This window comes from Nomascus leucogenys, chromosome 18 (genome assembly GCF_006542625.1).
Source record: "Nomascus leucogenys isolate Asia chromosome 18, Asia_NLE_v1, whole genome shotgun sequence".
NCBI classification, from domain to species: domain Eukaryota; kingdom Metazoa; phylum Chordata; class Mammalia; order Primates; family Hylobatidae; genus Nomascus; species Nomascus leucogenys.
Window position 1 is genome coordinate 75,002,197 of NC_044398.1, and position 22,408 is coordinate 75,024,604.

A 22,408-nucleotide genomic window follows, 5' to 3' on the forward strand; every position below is an offset into this window, starting at 1 on the left:
GTTTCTTCCTTGGGAAACCTCAGTTTTTGCTCTTAAGGCCTTCAACTGATTAGATGGGGCCCACCCACATTATGGAGTGTAACCTGCTTTCTCAAAGCCTACTAATTTAAATACTAATCATATCTAAAAAAATATTTTCATAGCAACATCTAGACTGGGGTTTGACTAAGCATTGCCTAGCCAAGTTGACTCATAAAATTATCCACACAGAGTTAGAGATTGAGCCCCAGACCTACCAGCTTCTCGGCCAATGTTGCTCCTGCATACCTTCCTCCTCCCTCCCTCCCTCCCTCCTTTTCCTTCTTCCTTCTTCCTTCTTCCCTCCCTCCCTCCCTTCTTTCCTCCTTCCTTCCTTCTTTCCTCTCTTTCTCCCTCCCTCCCTTCCTTTCTTCTCTTTCTTTCCCTGTCTCCCCCGTCACTTCCCCCACCCCTCTCCTATCACCCTCTGCCCCCTTCTACCTGTATTCTATTTAGTTCCTACTGTTTTGCTGCCTCTTTGTTCTTGGATATGAAGTTCCAGATAACGTAATTTTTCTGTGTCCCTCTGATTTTCATTTTTACATTTGTTTGCAGATAGTTTTGAATTTTCTGTGAAGCCCCTAACACTGAATTCACTAAATATATTTAGTATTTCGTTCATCAGCTAAACCTTTTAATTAGTCAACTTCTTTTAAGCAATTTTTAAAACATTTAAAAATATATTTGGTGCTTGCTCTTCCTTTAAATTCACTGTTACCTGATGGTATAAATAAGAACCTTAAAGTAGGTCATTAAGAAAGAATAGGCATTAAAGGGAAATGTCTGAATTCATTTTCACTCTCTTAAGGATTGTCTCCTGATTTCTTCAGTTCATCTCCAATTTGCTTTCTCTCCCTGCAGGATTCAGTCTACTGTAGTGGGAAGAGAGGCCTAAAAATTTGCCTTTTCATATATTTCTATAGTAATTTAATTTTAAAAGTTAGTTAAAATTTGAAATGGTAATGATTATTAAAATTAAACACAGGTTCCTCCTATTGTCAAGTCTTATTTTAAATTAGTGTAAAGCAAGTTTTTTCTTTTTCCTTCCAGCTATTTAAAGTAAGTTTTAGAAGACAAACAAGAACCTTTTTAAAAAAATTAATTAATTTTTAAATTAGCTAAATAGAGCTAATTAACATATGAATTACCTCACATACTTATCATTTCTTATGAGGAGAAAACTTAAAATCGCTCTTAGTGATTTTCAAGAATACAAGAACCCATTTTAATATATTAACAATGAAATTAACAATTGTAAACTAACATTCACAAAGAAGTGAAATAGTATAGCTCATTAATGGACCAAGAGATTACTTAGAGATCTGAATTCTAATCTTGCTTTTGCTATTTATTAGTGTAAGTCATTTTCTGATCAGTGGACCAAAAGGCTAGAACAGAGGATCTGAGGCCAATTCTGACTGTGATGTTTATGATTGTGACTTTATAAGGGAACCAGGTGGGGAGAATTAATAAAGGACTATTTCTGAGGGTAGATGAAAATAATCTGATGGCCAGAGATGCAGGAGGAAGGAATTTTAAGGAAGGAAAGCATGAATGAAAGTTGTTCAGGCTTTTATTCTTGTTTAAGTTGTTTGATTTTCACTGTACACTTTTGCAGATAATCTCATTTAATTCTCTTATGTGAAATAGGCAAGGCTGCTATGATTATTATTCCCATTTTGTAGGCAGTGTTTCTGAGGTCTCATGAGATCACTCTGTTTCAACAAATGGTACATGTTTTAGACTAAACCCCATGGAATTGTGGAATACTACATTTTGAAACTCATTTGATCCAACCACCATCTTTCTTCTTGTCCTGTGTTCTTTCTACTGTACCACCTTCTGTTTTGTGAATATTTTCCCCCATTTTTCATAGTCAGATAAACATTATCCAGTAATTAGATGACATTTTGCTTTTTCATCACTCCTTAGTTTAAGTAAGTTTATGAAATTAGATATACAGATTAATTGCATAATTCAGATTCTATGACTTTTTAAAACTACAAATAATAGCATATTTAGATTAACTGTTGGAGAAAGTTTTGTATTACGAAATTGCACTATAAGCATGTTTTAATTGATTAAATCTATAGGAAGCCCCATATTAATACAGAAATTAAAATCTATTTAAGAGCCTGTTTTCCAAATTAAAAGTGGTGAAGGGAGCTTCAGGGAAAGAGGTGTTTTCATCTCTGTGTCTGTATCTGTTTAAATGTCATTTAAACATTTTAGTTAACATACTTTGTAATAAATTTTCCCATATAAAATTTTCTTCAAAATTTTTCAAAGCAGAAATTATTCTTTCTGTCAACTCTAATCTCTTAACTATTCACTTTTATATGATTAGTTGGGAGTTGGGGTGGTGAGCATCTTCCTCCCTCAATATACAGGGTATAAGTTTGAGGTGTCCCACCCTGCAGTAGGGAAATCTGTAGAACAGGAGATTGCAGCTCTGAAACCAGGCCAGTGTTCTGGGCCCATAGGGGCCTAGAGGAAAAGAAAAATGGATACATTTAGATTTTCGATATATGGGTACTATTGTCAGACAGACCTGGATTTAATCCCTAGATCCTCTACCACTGACTAGTTTTGTGACCTTTAGCAAATTACGTAATCTCTTTAACCATCTGTAAAATAGAGCTAATAATTCCCACCTCATATACTTTAATTTGGGGAGAGAAGAAGAGAGGGGTAGCAATAGTATTTGAAGCACAGTGCCTAGCACAAAGAATATACTTAATACTTGGCCGGGCGTGGTGGTGGCTCATGCCTGTAATCCCAGCACTTTGGGAGACTGAGGCGGGCAGATCACGAGGTCAGGAGATCGAGACCATCCTGGCCACATGGTGAAACCCCATCTCTACTAAAAATACAAATATTAGCTGGGCATGGTGACATGCGCCTGTAATCCCAGCTACTTGGGAGGCTGAGGCAGGAGGATCGCTTGAACCCCAGAAGAGCAGAGATTGCAGTGAGCTGAGATCGCACCCCCGCACTCCACCCTGGTGACAGAGTGAGACTCCATCTCAAAATATATATATATATATATTATATATATATAATATATATAATAGCAGTAGTAGTTGTTGTTTTATAATGCTACTTCTTAAACCTTTTTATGTCTTGTTTCCCTTTGAAAATGTACATTTTTTGAAAACATGAACTTTGAAATTAAAGCATTTAATAAATATTTGGTCACTGATAAATATTCTCATGCTCAAGAGGCTCTTCTACATCTTTTTTTGTTGTTGTTGGTAAGTAGTTCCTCGGGGATGCACTTATCTTTTGCTTGAGTAACATTTTAAAAAGTGATTATGTGCAGTATAGGTGGCATATTTGAAGAATAATAGCGTGCATTTATTTCAATACTCTCGTGATCTAGCTTCTAAGTTATAGGGGTCATAAAAATTAACTAGTTTCATTGTATGCAAATTATGATGAGAATTTAGTGCTTGAAGTTGGTAATTCAGCAGACTTCTTTTAAATGATACATCATTTTTGAAAGAAAAGGTGTTTCTAAAATACTATTTTCAGTCAATAGAAGAGTAAGAGTCTTACTTATGAAACTTTAGTTTGTATTGAACTTTTCAGGAATACATCTTTTGCTAACCATATTATATCATTGCTAGGTTTTATGTAAATTTGTTAACTTGTTATTTAGGAATACTGTTTATTTTCCCCCTCGTGATTATATTGTACATTCTTTGCAGAGCATGAAGGGCAAAAGCAAAAGTAGTCATGACTTGCTTAAGGATGATCCACATCTCAGTTCTGTTCCAGTTGTAGAAAGGTTAGTCCATTGTTGGTGTGATCCTAAGTTCTTAATTTTCTGGCTCAGATAATTTTCTTGCTTCCTCTGTGAGTAAACAATCAGTCCTCATAAGTCAAAAATTTTTAAGCCAGCCAAAAAAATAATGCATTTTGATAACAGAGAGAGAACTCCAAGATTGATAGAGAGAAACAAACACTCTGGTCACTCTTGCACTTGCTCTCTATCTCTGTTGAATGAATTACATTTAAAATTGTTTTACCATTACATGTTAGGACTAGAAACTGTTTGCTTTAACAGTTTAATGCTTAATTCAGGTTGTTTTGCTAACTTTTTCCTTGAAGCATTTTTGCCTTAATTTTGTCATGAATGAACAAATTAGAGTTAAAGGTTTTTGTGAAGAAGTTACCAGTTTGGGGGCCAGTCCACTGACTATAAATTCTCACATACTTTGAGGAGTTAACAGAAAGTTGTCTTGCTACCTTTGTTGCTTCTCTTTGCAAAGAGAAGACGTCTTGGTGTTAGATGTAATAGCACAAGATAAACTGGGCCAATATCTCAAGGGGCACTATAATGCTATTGTACTCAGTTTAGCTCATTTTCCAAACTCCTGTTTTAAGACAGTCTTTTCTTAATATCCTTTTATTTGAAGGATTTGGGGTTTTCTTTAGCCAGAATACTTCAAGCCAATAGAAGAAATTGTTTTTTGCAGACCATTGTTCATAAAAATAGCACTGTTGGTTGTTGTTTGCTTTTTTCTTTCAAATTCTAGTGAACGCATATATTTGCTAATGAATCATACTTATTCCACTTACAAAAATGACTCTAAAGAATGTTTCCATCTGTTCTATAATGCCCTTCTTAAATTCCTATGTTGAAATACATTTTTGGAATGTTATTCCCAGCAAACTATTCTAGATTTTTAGGTTACAAAATAATTGTATTAGTTTTACCTTGAAACTAAAATTTGTTTTGCTTATTTTTTTTATAGTGAAAAAGGTGATGCAGCAGGAGATTTAGATTATGTAAGTATTTATTTTGGTATAAATATAGTTTGAACAATTCATAGAAAGTACAGAATTTTTACAAAAACTTAATTTTGTTCTTAGAAAGTAATGTATTACTTTTATAGTTATAAATGTCAAATTTTGGAAAAATATGAAAAATAGAAATTATTTAGGTATTAGAATATTTCCTTACTCTAGGGGTGTGTGTGTGTGTGTGTGTGTGTGTGTGTGTGTGTATCTCTCTACAACATTAGAATCTTATATATGAATTTCTAGTCTGTTTTTTTCTCCCCCTCAGGTAACATTACATTAATACTCAAACTTCAGATGTTATAAATTTATTCTGTTAAAAGTTTAAATATTGGTGTGTGGGCATCCTACATGATATATGGGAAATGCTTGGATCAGTAATTTATAGTAGCGTCCCCTTTTTATATACACATTTCAAAAGATTCTCATTCAAGACTGTAGTGATCTTTATTAGTTGTATTGGCTAATAAAGCTAACAAAACAGAAGGAAGATTTTCCTTTAATACATAAGAGTCAAGTTTTTCAAATTATACATATGCCACTTTTTATATAAAAACCCATTAATTTGTGCATTATATAATTTACTAGGAAGTACATAACTTTCCATGCATGAACACAGATTTATCTATTATCACAGTCAAAAGAGAAGGCTCTCTCTGGCTATCAGTAGTAGATAGAGAGAGGATGAATAACTGACCTTGTCAAGAAAAGCTTCCTGGAACAGATAATGCTGTTTATGTCTTGTATGAGAGTTAGGAGTTAGCTAAGTCAAGAAAGAAAGTGGTGAAGGGTGAGGTCCCTCTAGCTCAGAGAACAGCATATGCTAAAGCATGGAACTAAGGAGAGATTATACCTTATTTAGGAAATACAAACAGAGGTTTAAACTTTCAAGGAGTCTGCCTTGTGAAGAGCAAGGAAGAAGCGTATTGAAGTTAAGGGGAACTACATATACAAAATGGTCCAAAGCAGGAGAGTTTGGTGTGTTCTAAGAGCTGCAAGCAGGCCAGCGTGAACAGGGTGTGGTGACAGGCCGGAGCTTCATTACAGAGCTTCATAGGCCATGGTGAGGAGTTTGAATTTTTTCTTAAAAGGAAGTGAGGAACAGTTGAAGGGTGTTTGTTAAAAAGAAGGATGCTATGATCAATTTTGCATTTCAGGAAGATCACTATTGGCGATATTATAGAGGACAAATTAGAGGAAACAGACTGATACTGGGAAGCTATTGCAGGAAGAGCGCTTGATGTAAGACCACGGCTGTGAGATGGGAAAGAGGTAGATTTGAAAGAGGTCTAGGAGGTGACTGATTCTATACTATGAGGTGAGGGAGGAGTAGTCCAAGACAACCACAAGGTTTCTGGTTTGGGCACCTTGTTAGATGGGTACAAAAGAAAGCATAGGGTTGAGGTGGAGAGAAGGATGAAAAATAATGAGCTTAATTTTATACATTTCAAGATTGAGGTAATTTGGAGACCTCTGTGTAACATAATATGGGTCTAGAAGATAGGATCAATGTATAGGATAGAATGTAAAAGTATAGATTTGCTCTTAATACCATGGCTGAGTGACTAAAACTGTGAATCCTTTCCCAGGAAAATGTACTACATTGACAACCAAAATTATATGAATTTGCAGGGAATTTTTTTTAGATCTCCTGAGGCCTGAGCATGGAAGGCCTAGGTCGGTGGTTGTCAACTTTTAGTGCTTAAGAATTACTTAAACATCTTGTTGAAAACATTCATAATTCCTACCCCCAGAGATTTTGGTTCAATAAGTCTGCAATGAGGGCTAGAATTTTAGGTGTTAATAAACAACTATGTGATACCACCTAAGGACCAGACTTTGAGGACCACTGCTTTAGGGGTCCACAAGTCTCAACTTAAGAATCCTGCTTCACTACGACTCACCAGATCAAAGAAAGAATCACAAAAGAAAAATGATCCACTTGGGGTTATTTCTTCCTTCTCCTTCTCTCCCCTCTTTCTTCCCTTTGTTCCTCCATCTGTTAATGCTGGGCACTATTCTAGAAGTTGAAGATAGAGCAGTAAGCAAAACAGGCCAGAATTGTAGCTCTCATGGAGTGTTTGCTGTAATTGGATGACAGACAATACACATGCAAATAATTAAAATATATGGTGTATCAGATAGGTGATAAGTACTTTGGAAAATAAGCCAGGGAAGATGAAAGAGTACTGGAGGTAAGTGTGTGGTTCTACCATTTTAATAGGTTAATCTCATCACCAAGAGGGTAACATTTGATCAAAGATCTGAAGGAGGTGAAAGAGCAAGCAATGAAGAGATATCTGGAATAGAGTGTTTGTTTCAGGCTGGAGAGAACAGCAACTCCAAAAAGTTGGCTAGTGTTGGTGGGCTGGAGTTGTAGGAGATTATGTCAGGGAGGTGTAGATTGCATAGGGCCTTGAATGAGTTGGGGACCCACTAGAGGGTTTTCAGAAGAGAAGTGATTGCTGTGACTTGGATTATAGAAATCTCAGCTTCTGCACTACACCTCTTCTACTTGAACTGATCCCTGTTGAGGTCAGTATGCTTGCCAACTGCCTTCAAAAGCCACATTTCCCACTGAAATAAGAATAGGGATATAGACAGATAGAATAGCCCAGGTGATACAGAGGGAGAAGTCTGCTGCACAAAGGAGCTGGGAATGAATTGAGCAAACAGCCTTTCCTGGGGTATCCCATAATTACATAGTTGGCTTAGAGCAGAACCCAGGGCTATTCCCACCTTAGCAGATTCTTCAAGGGCTTATAATTCAAAACAAAAGAAAACAAAATTTTTAAAAAAAAACGTAGTTTAGAATGCAATAAGGAGATTCAGTGGATGCAATAGATCTCTAGAAATGAAAGGGGAAATTGAGCGCCTGGCAAATACTCATTTTCCATTTCTACAGGATGGAGAAGATGAAAGTGCAGAGCATGATGAATATATTGATGGTGATGAAAAGAACCTGATGAGAGAAAGAATTGCCAAAAAATTAAAAAAGGACACAAGTGCGAATGTTAAATCAGCTGGAGAAGGAGAAGTGGAGAAGAAATCAGTCAACCGCAGGTGAGTCAGTTACTGTGCTAGGTATCAGAGTTTTTGTCTTTTTATATTTCGCTTTAATTCAGATTGAATCCTCTCTTCAGCTAATTTTTAAAATACCATTTTCATAATGTTTGATAAAATAACAGTTGTACAAATTGGCCCATTAGCAGGCCTAAAATAAAATACACCAAGCTTAAAGTAAACATAGCAATGATCCTGTGAGTTCAATTCCATTTTATTTCTCTCTGATCCTTTTTTAGAAAGGCTCTATACTTTCATATATATAGGGTAATAATGCATTAGCTAGATGTGGAAGAATGCATTTGTTAAATACCAATGAGAGCAGTAGAGTAACTGTATAGAAAGAAAAGAGACATCCTCAAATAATTTTGGTGAGGAAAATTTGTCAAAACTGATGAAGAAAATGAGTGGGCCTGAAAACATTCTTAAATATCTTTTCAAGTCTGATTTACCAAATACCATATACCTATCCTAAGCTCAGTAGTATCATAAAATAAATTTCAGCAAATGATGAAAAGTTTACTGTCTGGTGATGAAAGTTTGTTGGATTTATGACTCAACATTTTATTCTCCTGAAATTCAACTTAATTGAAAAATTATCTCCTTTGTGATTCTATTTCAACTTTATAGTATACATTTTAAATAATATTGCTTTAAAAAACAATAGTATTTGTTTTCTTCAAATACTATTTGGGGATAATATGAATGTAACTACATTTAAATAACATTTTTTTTCTCTATCATGTTTCTCAACCACATGTATAAAAACTTAAAAAGGATTTCCGTGCTATCATTGCATAGCTTCCTTAATTTTTTTCTTTATGTAATCAAATAAAAATGATTCCCAGAAATTTCCACTAAAAGCATAGCTTTTAACATTTAGAAATAGTACTTAGGAGTCATCTTAATGTCTTTTTTCCAGCAATATTCACCTGACACTCAAGTAATCACTGTTGAATAATTTTACATACTAGATTATATTATATATACCATACATAGTAGCTAATATAGACTAAAGATTTTAGTGATCATATGCATGCTTCTAGATTCATAGAGTTGAAAAACCTCTCATTCACACTGTAATTTTTAGTTACATCATGAATGTAATTATGGATACATAATGTTTTATTCCACTCATTCCAGGCATGTGTTTTCTGATTTTAAAAAATTATGAATTTTTTTAAAGGTTAGGTTTATAATGTAACAAAAATATATTTAAAAATTTTAATAGATGAGCCAACCAGTTATTTATTTATGTTATATTTAAGTGTTCCTTAAACTCCCAAGTCAGTCTTGTAGGCTTTAATCAAATTTCAAATATTTATATATTCTATAATATAAATTATAATTTAGCAATGCTAAATTTTGTATAAGAACTAAAGTTTATTTTTAATGTACCTTTCATAAGTGTCTTTAAAAAATTGTTTACCTAATATTAAGAAAAGTCAAAGTTTGCATTTTCCAAAATTGTGTTCACTCTTACAATTAAGGGTTATTCTTATAAGATTTCCTTGGCTGTAGTATGGGCCTGATGACCAAACATGGCATTGATAGCTAGATTTAGGAATCTGATCTATCATGAGAATACTGGAGAGCCATTGAAGTTTTTACAGGCAAATGATATATTGAGATTGTATTTAGTATGGAGAATGGATGGATAGAGGAGTGTTTTGGGCTACTATGCAAAATACCATAGACTGGATGACTTAAACAACAGACATTTAAAGCTTAGTTTTTATGGTAATTTCTTACATAGGAACATATATATCCACTTACTTATGTAAGCAATTTTTCTCTTTTTATAAATCAGTATAATTTGCAAAATTAAAGTCACATAATTTGTATATTCACTGTAGAGGAAAAAGTTATATTCAAGTGCATTGCAAGTCTACTAAGAAAAGTAAATTAAATAAGAAAATTAAATAAATTTAAAAAGTAAATTAAATACTTTTCTACTTAGAAAAGTAAGTTAAATAAGAAGTCTCCAAAGGTGGCTTGAATATTTTAGGTAAACATGAGTATTGTAGATATTATTGGATTCTTTTAGGTAAAATAATTGGCAAAGTGTGCCTTTGTAAATGGTGCAGACAGCACACATTTATTTATAACTGTTCTGTTCCCCCACATTTTCATTATTCACATTCTCTACTCTCCCCTTCATCCTATCTCTCCTACCTACAAAGAGAAACAAAAGAAAAATAAGGTCAGGATAGAGGAGAAAGTACAGAATTTCAAAAGGAAGAAACAGTTTTTTCCTCTAGTTAGAAATTTCCATGATTGTCTCATGACCACGTATTTTTTTCAGTTCATAAAGTTGCCAAAATCAGACCCTGGCATGGTGGCTCATGCCTGTAATCCCAGCTGCTCAGCAGGCTGAGGTGGGAGGACGGCTTGAGCCTAGGAGCTCTAGGCTGCAGTGAGCTATGATCGTGCATGGGCAACAGAGCAAGACCCTGTCTCTAAAAAAATAAAAATAAATTTTAAAAAATTTCCAAATCATTAGTACTTTTGGTTATTTATACCAGCGAGTCTCTGGAGTTAACTTTATGGTTAAAAAATAAAACAACACAGGAAATCTTCAAATGTACTGAAAAACTACAATGTGGTAAAAGGGATAATTATATTTAAAGGAAAGTCACTGCTCAGTTTGAGTTATAATGGGTATAGCTGCCAGCCAGATAGGATGTCAGTGTGAAATCATTATCTATTAAAAAATGAGTACTCTTGATACATAAGTTTTCATCAGGGTGTGCTTGAAGTACTCTATTATCCTTTCGTAATTTTTCCATTTAAGCAGGAGGATCAGAAACTAGACTAGCCTACCAGCCCTTTAAGCAATGAGCCGTTCAAAGTATAATTTTACTGAAAACATGTGGTATTGCTTCTATTGGTAAGGAAACATCCGGAATCTGTTAAAGCTGGTTATCACTTTTGGATGTTAAACCTACACTTGTATTTACTGAGTGCTTAATATTTAAACTGGGGAACGATATTTAACAGAATAATTTTCGACAAGTTTACATATAGTAGGATCTTCTCCTAGTAATGTGTTGTCAACAATGTCTCTAGTTGTTCATTTGAAAAAAGAGCTCAGGGGAAATACAAATCCAAAACGCTTCCTAGTTTCTCTCCTTAGAGAATAGGCACCTTTATATCTATTCTGACTTCCTGGGATTTCTAATCCCTTGTCTCTTCCCTTTTTAAAATGTACCAATCCCACTTTCTTTCCAGCCCACCTTCTCTATGCCTATATCTTGACTACTGGATACAGCTCAGCAGAATCACACAGCCATATACAAGCTGGTATTATTCTGGATTTCTAGATTCCAGCCTCAGCTGTGTCTCCAGTGCTTCCTTATTACTCACTCGCCACAATGTTTGCTTCACACTTCAAACTCACTCACTCAACAGATCACCTGGCTGCTTGTTTTTTTATGAATTGAGAGTAAATTTCTTCAACCCATATTCCTTTCTCTTCCCCACTTTGAGAGTAAAAACTAACAAAACCATTCCATTTTATTTCCTGTCCCTAACTCCTTCCTATTTATTTCTAAATACACATCATCTAGCTTCTCGCCTGCCACTCCACTGAAACTACTCCCACTAAGGCCATCTAGTTGATAATCGACTGGCTACTTTCCAATTTTTTTTTTCTTGGTCTTCCTGCTCTGGAGATTTTTGTGTCTTTTCTCTTGAGGCTAATCTCTCTGAAGAACCTTACTATTTAAAGTGTGATCTGTGAAACAGTAGCATTAGTATCACCTGGGAACTTGTTAGAAATACCAAGTCTCAGGCCCTGCCCTACATATTTTTAATTAGAATCTGCATTTTAACAAGATCCCCAGGTGATTTTTGTGTGCATTAGTTTGAGAAGCAGTCCTGTAGAATATTAATTTTTATCCCTACTGCTCCTAGACGAGTTCAAGTTTGTATCATGTTAGTTCCAAGGTCAGCAAGTTGTCAGCAAGTTGGTACTATATTCCCTGACCCCCTAGTGCAAACCTATGTGCACCCTTTTCACACTTCTGTAATAGTGTGGTATTAGGTTATATATACATTTTTTCTTCTTTGTGTATCCTTATACTGGAACTTTCTTGAAGGTAGTGATCATATCCGTTTACATTTGTATCTCCATGTTCAAACAGCATAGGTACCCAAATATTTTTGTAAATACATGAACAAAAAATGAATAAATTCTTCTTTGAGAAATCACTTTCTCCTCTGGATCTTGTAAGTAGCTTGCTTGTATTTTCAATAGGGATTTATTGATTGGCCTCTCCTCTGCCTAAACTAAGCTCTTTAGAGACTATGTCTTATTTATCTTTATATCCTCAGAGGTGGCTAATGTCATAAGCATATAGTAACTGGTCATTAAACTTTGTGGAATGAGTGGATAAATAAAATATTTAATTCATTATGTTCCATTATAGGAGTGGTTTTCACTCCCAACCTCACATTAGGCTCACGGAGGAGGCTTTGAAAAATACTAATTCCTAGGCCCCTCACCCACAGGTTCAGAATTGTTTGGTCTGAGGTAAAGTCTGGAAAGATTCTTTTTTAACGTTTAAACTCTTAATTTAAGTATAAGTTAATATGTCTATTAACTATATTTCATAGTGCACATAAATATACAGCTAGCTGAATTTTTACAAACTAAATATATCCATATACCCATCACCCAGATCAAGAAACAAAAAATTGCCATTACCCATAAATTTACCTCTTGCCCCATTCTAGTTACTTCCCCCTCATCTCCTAGTAGTAACCACTTTTCTAACCTTTAAAACAATCTTATTTTTAATTGACAAATAGTAATTGTATATATTTATAGGTTACTATGTGATGTTTTGCTGTATGTATTCATTGTAGAAAGATTCAATCAGGCTAATTAACGTATTTATCCACTTCAGCAACTTACCTTTTTTGTGTGTGGTGAAAACATTAAAAATGTATTCTTTTAGCAATTTTGAAATACATTAACTGTGGTAAGCATGCATTACAAAGCTTATTCTTTTGTTTGTTTGTTTTTGAGATGGAGTCGCGCTCTGTCGCCCAGGCTGGAGTGTAGTGGTGCAACCTCAGCTCACTGCAACCTCTGCCTCGTGGGTTCAAGCGTTTCTCCTGCCTCAGGCTCCTAAGTAGCTGGGACTACAGGCGCCCGCCACCACACCAGGCTAATTTTTTGTATTTTTAGTAGAGACAGGGTTTCACTGTGTTAGCCAGGATGGTCTCGATCTCCTGAACTTGTGATCCGCCCGCCTCTGCCTCCCAAAGTGCTGGGATTATAGGCGTGAGCTACCGTGCCAGGCCACAAAACTTATTCTTCTAGTCTAAGCAGACTTTGAGAAATGTCTGTTTAGATCTTTTGCCTATTTTTTAGTTGGGTTATTTGTTTTATTGCTGTTGAGTTGTTTGAGTTCCTTATATATTTTGTGTATTAGCCCCTTATCAGATGTACGATTTGCAAATATTTTCTCCCAATCCATGGGTTGTCTCTTCACTCTATTCATTTCCTTTGCTGTGCAGAAGTTTATTAGTTTGATGCAATCCTCCTTGTCTATTTTTACTTTTGTTGACTGTGTTTTGGGAGTCCTATCCAAGAAATCACTGTTGAGTCCAGTGTCATCAGGCTATTCCCCCCCTCCTTTTTTTTTTCTAGTAGCTTTACAGTTTCAGGCCTTATCCGTAAGTCTTTTATCCATTTTGAGTTGAGTTTTGCATATAGTTTGAAATAAAGGTCCAATTTCATTCTTCTGCAGGTGAATATCCAGTTTTCCCAACATTTATTGAAGAGACTTTTCTTTATATATTGTGTTCTTGACACCTTTGTTGAAAATCAATTGACTGTAAATACCCGAGCTTATTTCTATACTTCGTATCCTGTTTCATTGGTTCAGGTATCTGTTTTTATGCAAATACCATGCTATTTTGATTAAAATAGCTTTATAATACATTTTAAAATCAGAGAGCGTGATGCCTCCCACTTTGTTCTTTTTGGTCAAGATTGCTTAGGCTCTTTGGGGTCTTTTCTGGTTCCATACTAATTTTAGGATTTTTTTTCTATTTCTGTGAAAAATGACATTGTAATTTTGATAGAAATAGCCTGGAATCTGTAGATCACTCTGGGTAGTATGGACATTTTAATATTGATTCTTCCAATCCATGAATCCAGAATAGGATATCTTTCCATTTATTTGTGCCTTCTTCAATTTCTTTCAATGTTACATAGTTTTCAGCAGACAGATCTTTTAGCTTCTTGGTTAAATTTACTCCTCTAAGTATTTTTTTTAATGCTATTTACTTTTCTCACGTCTAAGAGCATATATTAATTTGGGGCAATATACTTTATCAAAGCTCTGTAGATATTCTAATATGCATTCAATGTTAAGAATTCTACTCCCAAACACATACCTCCTTGATTATTTCTGAGGTATAGAATAATGTAAAAGTGACGATATTTTGTAGGGTTACCTCAGGTCTTTCACAGGACTTTTGCAGTTTAACAGGGTTAAGACATTTATCTCAGCTGCACTTGGTTTTAATCTTAAGAAAGATAAAAGGGTCAAGAAAGTGAGAATCAAGTAATTTTAGAGAAAGAAAATAAGATATTTGAGTGTTTCTAATGTTTTTTTAAAATGTGGCTGATAAGGAATAAAATCAGTATCTTTCAACCTTGTTTGTACGTTTGAATCATCCCATTCCTGAACAAGCTGTTCATAAATTTTGGTATTCAGCCATAGGAAATTTTTAAAAACACTCCATGTAAGTCTAATATCCAGCCAAGGTTGATGAAAACTGGGGTAGTGTGCAGCTTGTGTTTTGGAAATTCCTATTTTAAAGCTTATTGTAAAGAATCCTTTTTTACCTGTAGGTGGAGCTCAGCTACTGCAAGTTGATCATGTAAATCAGATTGCGTTGTCTTCCCTGCTTGTTTTTAGCATCTGTATACTGATACATAATAAATGACTAAACAATAAAATCAGCTGTAATAAGTGGACCAGATAGTAAAAAATCAGTGGCTTGTTAGGATTACAGCATTATAGTAATGCTGTCTTTTATTGTGCAATTTCTATCGTCTATAATTTTGTTGTGATTCTAAATTTTTATTGTGATTCTAAATTAATTACATCAAATTCAAATATAAATGAAAGAAATCTTAACATATACCTTAAAATCACAATCATTAAAAATTTCATGATAATCTTTATGGTTAACTAGAAGGGCGTCAGTCTTAGTGTTTGAACAGGTCGTATCTTTATCAGCCATGTTCTATTTATATGCCATGTTTAGTTGACTGCAGCACTGTTCCGTTTTTATGAAAAAATGATCTTATTTGATAAAGTTAACTGGAATTTGTGTTTTGCTCAGGAGTTCTGTTAGGTTGACTGAATATGAGATGTATAACTGTAATGATGGCATCAGGAATTTAGATATGAATATTGAAGTTGAAATTAAAGATCTTATGAATTGATTAAGCTCTAAATTATGGAACATGGGATAACAGAGTCATGTTTTCATAACCTTCTGAGGCCTGGATGAACACCTAAATTAGCTGTTAGTGTTTCAGATCTTCTTTTGTTGGGTTTGAAATATATAATTAGGAATTCTTATGGAACTTTGAATATTTTTTCCCCAGGATTTCTAGACTTCTCAGAAACATTAATAAGCTTCTTCTCATACTTAGGTAATTTTTGACTCTTACTATACTTTGTGTCTGGCTTCTCTTACTTTATGGTTAGATTTAGAAAGTACAGAGTTATCCTTAGTAAATAAACATTGTTTGCTTTAGGAAATTTAAAAAGATAGTTCAATATTTAAATTTCAAAAATTTAAAGGATAGTATACATTTTTAAATGATAGTACAAATTTAAAAAAAACAGGTTAGTAGCAAACATTGAAACCCACAGATATTATAACAACCCAATTCAAACCATTGAAATTATCATCCTAGGATGTGCCCCTCTTCATCTCACAGAACATTTATAAGCAAACAGTGAAATTAACTAGCTAGAGCATTTCTGCTTCCTTTCATTCTCTTTTGTCCCAATGTGTTGGACTGAAGCAGACAGTAAAAGAAAGGAAGAAAAATAGAAATCCAAGATCTATACACTGGGTAGTTGGTCTCTGAATAAAGAAAATTTGCAGTTGTTTTTTTGCTTTGGTATGGAGTAGTAGTAATCCAAATGTTGTATTTTCAGGAAATCTTTCTGTTTAACAGCAAATATTAAGCTTTGGACCAGTCCCAGGTTTAATGAAATTTACGTGCTAATTTTTACTAGAACTTGATTTTTATTTTTGTATATTTTTTCCTAACCAATCATTCTATTCTCAAATATATGTTATTCTTGTTCCCAGCCACTGTGTAAGAACTGCTACTTGCCAGGAAGTGGTAGGCTCCAGGAACATGAAAATAAAGGAGACATGGTTTCTATCTGCAAATGTTCATAATATAGTGTAAGAATAAGAATTGTCAACAATTAATTACAATTCAGTATGACAAGCGCTCTGCTAGACATGCATACAAAGTACTATGGACGTTAAGTAGGCAGTATATATTTCAGGAAAAGATCAAAATACCAGATTTAAAAGGGTTGAACAAAAATTGCCATTTTTGCAAATCAAAAACAGTCAAATATCAGCAATTTCATATGTATGACTCTTATGCTAATAAAATAAGTCATTTTTTGGAGCCACTATTTAAAAGGAATAACACTTTAACATTATATTCAATTATTTAAATAATGTTGCATCATCTCTCAATGTAGACTAGGTGGTTTGTTTTAATTGCCTTTACCAGTTATGGTTAAAATTTTGGAATAGTATTAATTGTAATAGAAACCATACTATATTTGGCATTTCTGGCAAGCTTCCATTTTTTTTCTGTTTGGACATTGATAGCAAGAATTTTTGGATATTCTGGACTAAACCGTTTCTTGGGCCACTTGAAATAAAAATACCACTTTTAAAGTGCCTATTCAGTTCATTGAGAACCAGTTAATCCATATCCAAGGAATCACCTTCAGAACAAACAAACAAAAAAAATCCTTGAACTTCAGCTATGTATATCAGAAATATGACAACCCTACTGTTTTTACAATTAGATTTTGTATGGCAGACAGGAAGCAGTGAAATGCACATATAGGGGAAGCTTCTCCTGTCAAAATAGAAAAGAGGTATTTGCATCTCTTTAGAATGTATTGATTTATATTCCCCTTGAGAGTTACAATCCATTGATCTCACTGCATCAGTTTATAGGGAATGGAATTGTGCATTTGAAACATAGATTTGAGATTATGTGCAGAAAAACATTCTTTAAGTTATTCAGCATTTGTCTCTACCCCGGAACAAATATAGTCATGTTGAAAAATTGTGAAATATTCACTGCTTTCTGGCCTTCCTAGGCCATATACTGTGAATTCCCTGTAAATTAAATTGGCAAGTATAGTTTGGGAAGATAAGGAAGAAACGGGCCACTGAAGAAGTAAAGTTCTTCTTTGTTTTACACAAAGTTCAAAGTACACGAAGTTATGCAAGAGCCTGAGGGAAAATTATAATTAGTGATTTTATTTTTGCTATCTCTAGCTCTTCTTTTACTCCCCTTTTCCTCTAACTCAAGGCTTGTCCAACCTGTGGCCCATGGGTCACATGCAGCCCAGGATGGCTTTGAATGCAGCCCAACACAAATTGGCAAACTTTCTTAAAACATTATGAGATTTTTTTTGCAATTTTTTTTTTTTAGGTCATCAACTATTATTAGTGTTAGGGTATTTTATGTGTGCCCCAAGACAACTCTTCTTCTTCCAGTGTGGCCCAGGGAAGCCTAAAGATTGGGCACCCCTGCAACTGTTCAGGGGCTTTACTACCCTTTGGATACCACATCGGTTTTGCACAGTCATTTAGTTCTTCCTTTGAACTAGGTACTGCGCTAGGACCCAAAATACTGAAATTAGTAAGCATCAGTCTCTTTTCAAGTTGTTTAGTTTCTAATAAGCAACTTGAAAACAATACCTAAGCTATATAAATGAATAAGGGCTGTGAAGGGTTCATAGGTGTTCTAGCTAGGAAATTGTTCTGTTATTCCACAGATCTTTATTATTATTCTACCTTGGGGCCAGACACCTTGCTAAATCAACTTATTTCCCTAATATAACTTCCACAGCAAAGGTATAAGATATACTTTGTTTTATGATCCTTCTTTTACAAATGTAAAAACTGTACTTTAAGAGGTTAAGTGACTTGCATTATGTCCCATAGCTAGAAAGCAGCGAAACCAGTACTTGAAACTGCAATGATATGACACCTCTACAGAGCCTAGAGAGGGGTTGGCCAGAGCCAAGTCATGTGTGTCCAGCTAAAGAAAGACTGACATGAAATGTTTCTAGCAAAGATGTGACATTATTTCACATATATTATAATATAACTCTATGTAAGCATAGGGGATGGATTAGAAGAAGACTGAAGCAGAAAGAAATTAGATTATTACACTAGTCCAGGGAGAAGTAATAAGGGCGTAACTAAGGTGTAGTATCTGTGGGGATGGATTTGAGAGATATTAAGGAGGTAGATTTATTAAGACTTGGTAACAGATTGGATGTAGGAGACCTGAAGGTATATTTCAAAAATACCAAGGATATATTCCAAATGACTCCTAGCTTTCCGGCTTGGAAGACTGGCTAAGAAGTAGTAGTGATAAGCACTGAGATAGGAACACTGGATGTTCCTACTGCTCTCCTCAGATATTTTTGCCCTGTTGGTCCTTTCTGATATACCTCTGTTTTGCTACACATAAACATATATCCTGAATTGTTTCTTATTCAATTGCTTTCTTTATTAGTCAGCTATATTAGGTTATGCACCCAAATCTCAGTGGTTTAAAAATCTCAGCTAATGTTTGTTTTCTTGCTCTGGCTACATCCTGATGGGCAGTTGTGGATCTGCTCCACATCATCTTCCTTCTAGGCCTGGGATGAAGGAACAGCTCCTCTCTGAAATGTGCTACTCTCATGGCAGGAGGAAAAGAGTGATGAAGGAATGATATGCTGGCTCTTAAAGCGTCTGCTTCGAATTGGCATATGCTACTTTATTTCACTGGCCAAAGCAAGTTATATAGTTAAGCCTGATGTCAATAGGATGAAGTATAAACCTTTCATAGGGAAGAGCAGTGAACTGTTGGAAAAGATAATGCAATCTACTACGGTCTCTATGATTTAAACAGAAATTGCTGTCGACATCTATGACTATGTAGTAAATTTAATCATCATATTCCTGGCAGCCTGGAGGAAGAAAATGACAAATATAATAAAAATTATATAATTACCATTACCTGAATTTTAAAAAGAACTATGTATCAATTCCTAGTTATTTCAGACTTCTAGAAGTACAAAATTCTAAAGGAAATTTTATCTTATCAGTATTTACACCCAAGGGGGGAGAAGAATACAGTGGATATCTTCCATAATTTCACAGATGAATAACACTTCATATACATAAAACATTAAATTGTAACTTTCTTATTAGATAGCTTAAGAATCCTTTGGTTATAAGGAATAGAAACCCACTCAAATTAGGTCAAGTAAAGGAATTTCTGTATGAAGGAATAGGGGAGTTGTATAGAATCCAGATAAAAGAATTGCATACAGTCTTTTCAAGAAAGCAAGTTGTCAGGAAGTTATATTTTCTCTCTTCTTTTGCAGCTTTTCTCTTATACTTTTCTTTTATTCATTTGTTCCATTATCCTCTCCATACCTGTTTTCTCCATAGAGCTCTAGTCTGCTACTTCTTGCAGTTCAGTTCTTCAGAAGTAAATTGACTGGATTTCTGTGTCCAAAATCTGAATATTTGGGAGAGAGAATCTTACTGGTGTGGCCCAGGTCAGGTGTCCGCTCAATTATGCCATTGATAGAGGAAATGGAAAGCCATGAAGTATGCAGATGTGGCAAGGATGGGTAGCTCCTCCAACATCTATCCTTCCCTCTTACCAGAATGCCAGCATTTAACTGGAGTCATGGCTGCTTAACTGAAACACATTCATTGGTCTCCTTTGTTGCTAAGTATGGTCATATGACCAAATTTTGGCTAATGAGGTGAAACAGAAATGTGTCAGACATTCAGGCCGTCTTTTTTAAAGATAGGAAGGAAGAAGCTAGCCTTCTTTCATACCTGCCTCTTCCTGTCAGCCTGGCACACAGATTTGATTACTTGAGCTAAGGATGGTAGAATAGAGAGGTAGAAGGAGCATGCGTCCTTGAAGACTTCGTGGAACCATTGTTGCAGCTTGAAATGCCTACCTCTGGACATTTCCTATATGAGATAAACTACCTTTCAGGTTGATTCAGTCACATTATTTGAAATTTCTCTTATGTGTGGTAGAACCCAAACTGATACAAGGCAGCTTTTTTTCAGGCCTGTGATAGGGCAGGTTCTCTAAGATGGGAATACAGCAGGGAGGAAATGAATGGCTGCATCATTATTTCTAATAAGTTGATTTTCTTGTTTTTCCTGGAAGAGAGTCATATCACTTTGCAATACCCAGCATCTCTACCCCTCTTCTCACTTTTGGCTTATCACCTTGTATTTCATTAAGAAACAGAAGCAGTGAGAGAGAACTTGTTCCTTTTCCCACCACCAAATCTACCCATCTGCATCTGAATCTATTTTCTTCTGGCAAGGGCAACCCCTTCACTCTGTGTCCTGGTCCTCATATCCTTTTACTTTCTGATATGTTTTGGCCGTGCTATTATCTACTTTACTCTTTTTGCTCACTTTGCACCAAGCATATTCTTCTCATACCAAGGTCACTCCTCTTTCAGGCCTCTGCACTTCTAGTTACCTCAGCATGAAACTTTCTTCTCTGAGTTATTCTTAGTAGCCATTCATTCTTTTTGTTCAGTCCCTTGCTCAAATATCATCTTAACAGAGAGGCCTTTTCAGACTATACTATTTAAAACAATTTTCCTCTATTTTACCAGGGGTACTTATTCAAGTGACCTAAAGACAAATTTATAAAATTTGCTTGACTTTCTTAAAATGCGTATGTTAGGATCTACTCCTCTAAAACAACAACAACAACAAAACCTCAGTAGGTTTAGTATATAATTTAGAAATCATTTTTTTCTACAAAGTTCTATAACTTTTTAAGAACTAACCACCACTGTAGTATTTATCAACATTAATCTTCTAAATGAGTGGATTTGTTTTACTTTGTTAGTTTTGTTGAATCTTGACCTTTACGTGTAATTGTCTTATAACAGCAGACACAATATAAATCATTCAGTAATGACCTACTTTGAAGTCTCACAGAATTCATTATGATTATTTCCTAGCTTTTTACTAGTTTTGATATGTTAGTGATATTTGATCTCTCCTCCCTCCTTACTCTTTATTATTTAGATATAGCTATACCATAAGTCTCAGTTATTTAATTTATGTGTGTGCATATATATTGATTTAATTGTGTTTACCATTTAAATGCACCTATGTGCGTGTTAAATCTTCAGTAGGATTTCCATTTTTATTTTGAAGCACATCAGTGTCTTGTTATATTTTTAAATGTAATTCCACATTTGATTTATTTTTTGTGTACTCACATTTCTTTTACAGATCCTTAATACATGTTACTGCTTTTTCTAATTCTAATTTTATGTTGTGAACTTAGCCTGCTTTTCATTTTAACATTTATGGTGTTGATTTACCTACTTCTTTACAGTTATCTTATTTTAAAAGTCTAAAAATTATATGATAATTGGTGGGTTTCTGCTCTTTCTGAAAAGTACTTTTCTTAAGGTCAAAGGCAGATGTTAATTGGCATATGAGTTTAAGTTGCTGAATCACTTCTTTTTAATCTGTATTTTCAGTTTGTTCTGGAAATTCATTAGATCAAAGGTATGTATGTACTCAATAGATAGGAAGTTAGATTTGTCCTTACTGTATATTTGATTTTCTTGATTCTATTGAAAAAAGAATGTTTTCTTAGCTTTCAAAGTTATATAATGACTTCCTGCCAATTTCTTCTTCCTTTTAGATAAGCGTTTACTTTAGTTTTATTAGTCATTTCAAATTAATAGAAAATTTCCGGATATGCTTTTTTGCTCACAATATTGACAGTAACTTGAAATATTTTAAAGACAGGCTTTGTTTAATGAAGTTAAAACGAAATGCCTTTGGCTTGGCTCCAAAGCATCCAGATATTACGTAGGCCTGGGACAAAGACTAGGGTGTTATGGGACCTTGTATTTTATATCCTGCTGCTGTTTGGTAAGAGTAAGTTTTGGGAGAAGTATGTATGTACATGTCTAGTCACCTATAAAAGATGATATATGTAGCTGACCTGTGGAAATACATTTAGGTGATAGAAGGTGAGGTTATCTAATCCTGATGGTAGTGGAGAATAGCCCAGAAATTAAAGACTAGGATAACATTGCAGTTATTCAACAGCCTTATTGTTTGGCTTTATGCTCATTCTCAGGTAGGATTTCTTAGTATTTTAGTGAAGTTTTAAAAATTATGTTTTGTTCCTTTTATT

The 22,408-nt window shown here is 34.5% G+C and overlaps 1 protein-coding gene across 2 annotated transcripts in view; it reads left to right on the plus strand.

Annotated features, from left to right (window-relative positions):
- CWC27 (CWC27 spliceosome associated cyclophilin) overlaps positions 1-22,408 on the plus strand; it is a 253,748-nt gene that overhangs the window by 27,441 nt on the left and 203,899 nt on the right. For both annotated transcript variants that reach the window (XM_003265985.2, XM_030798093.1), the window contains exons 8-10: positions 3,729-3,808; positions 4,779-4,812; positions 7,730-7,887. In XM_003265985.2, coding sequence (XP_003266033.1) covers positions 3,729-3,808; positions 4,779-4,812; positions 7,730-7,887 — 272 coding nt within the window. The remainder of the gene's footprint in view (positions 1-3,728; positions 3,809-4,778; positions 4,813-7,729; positions 7,888-22,408) is intronic.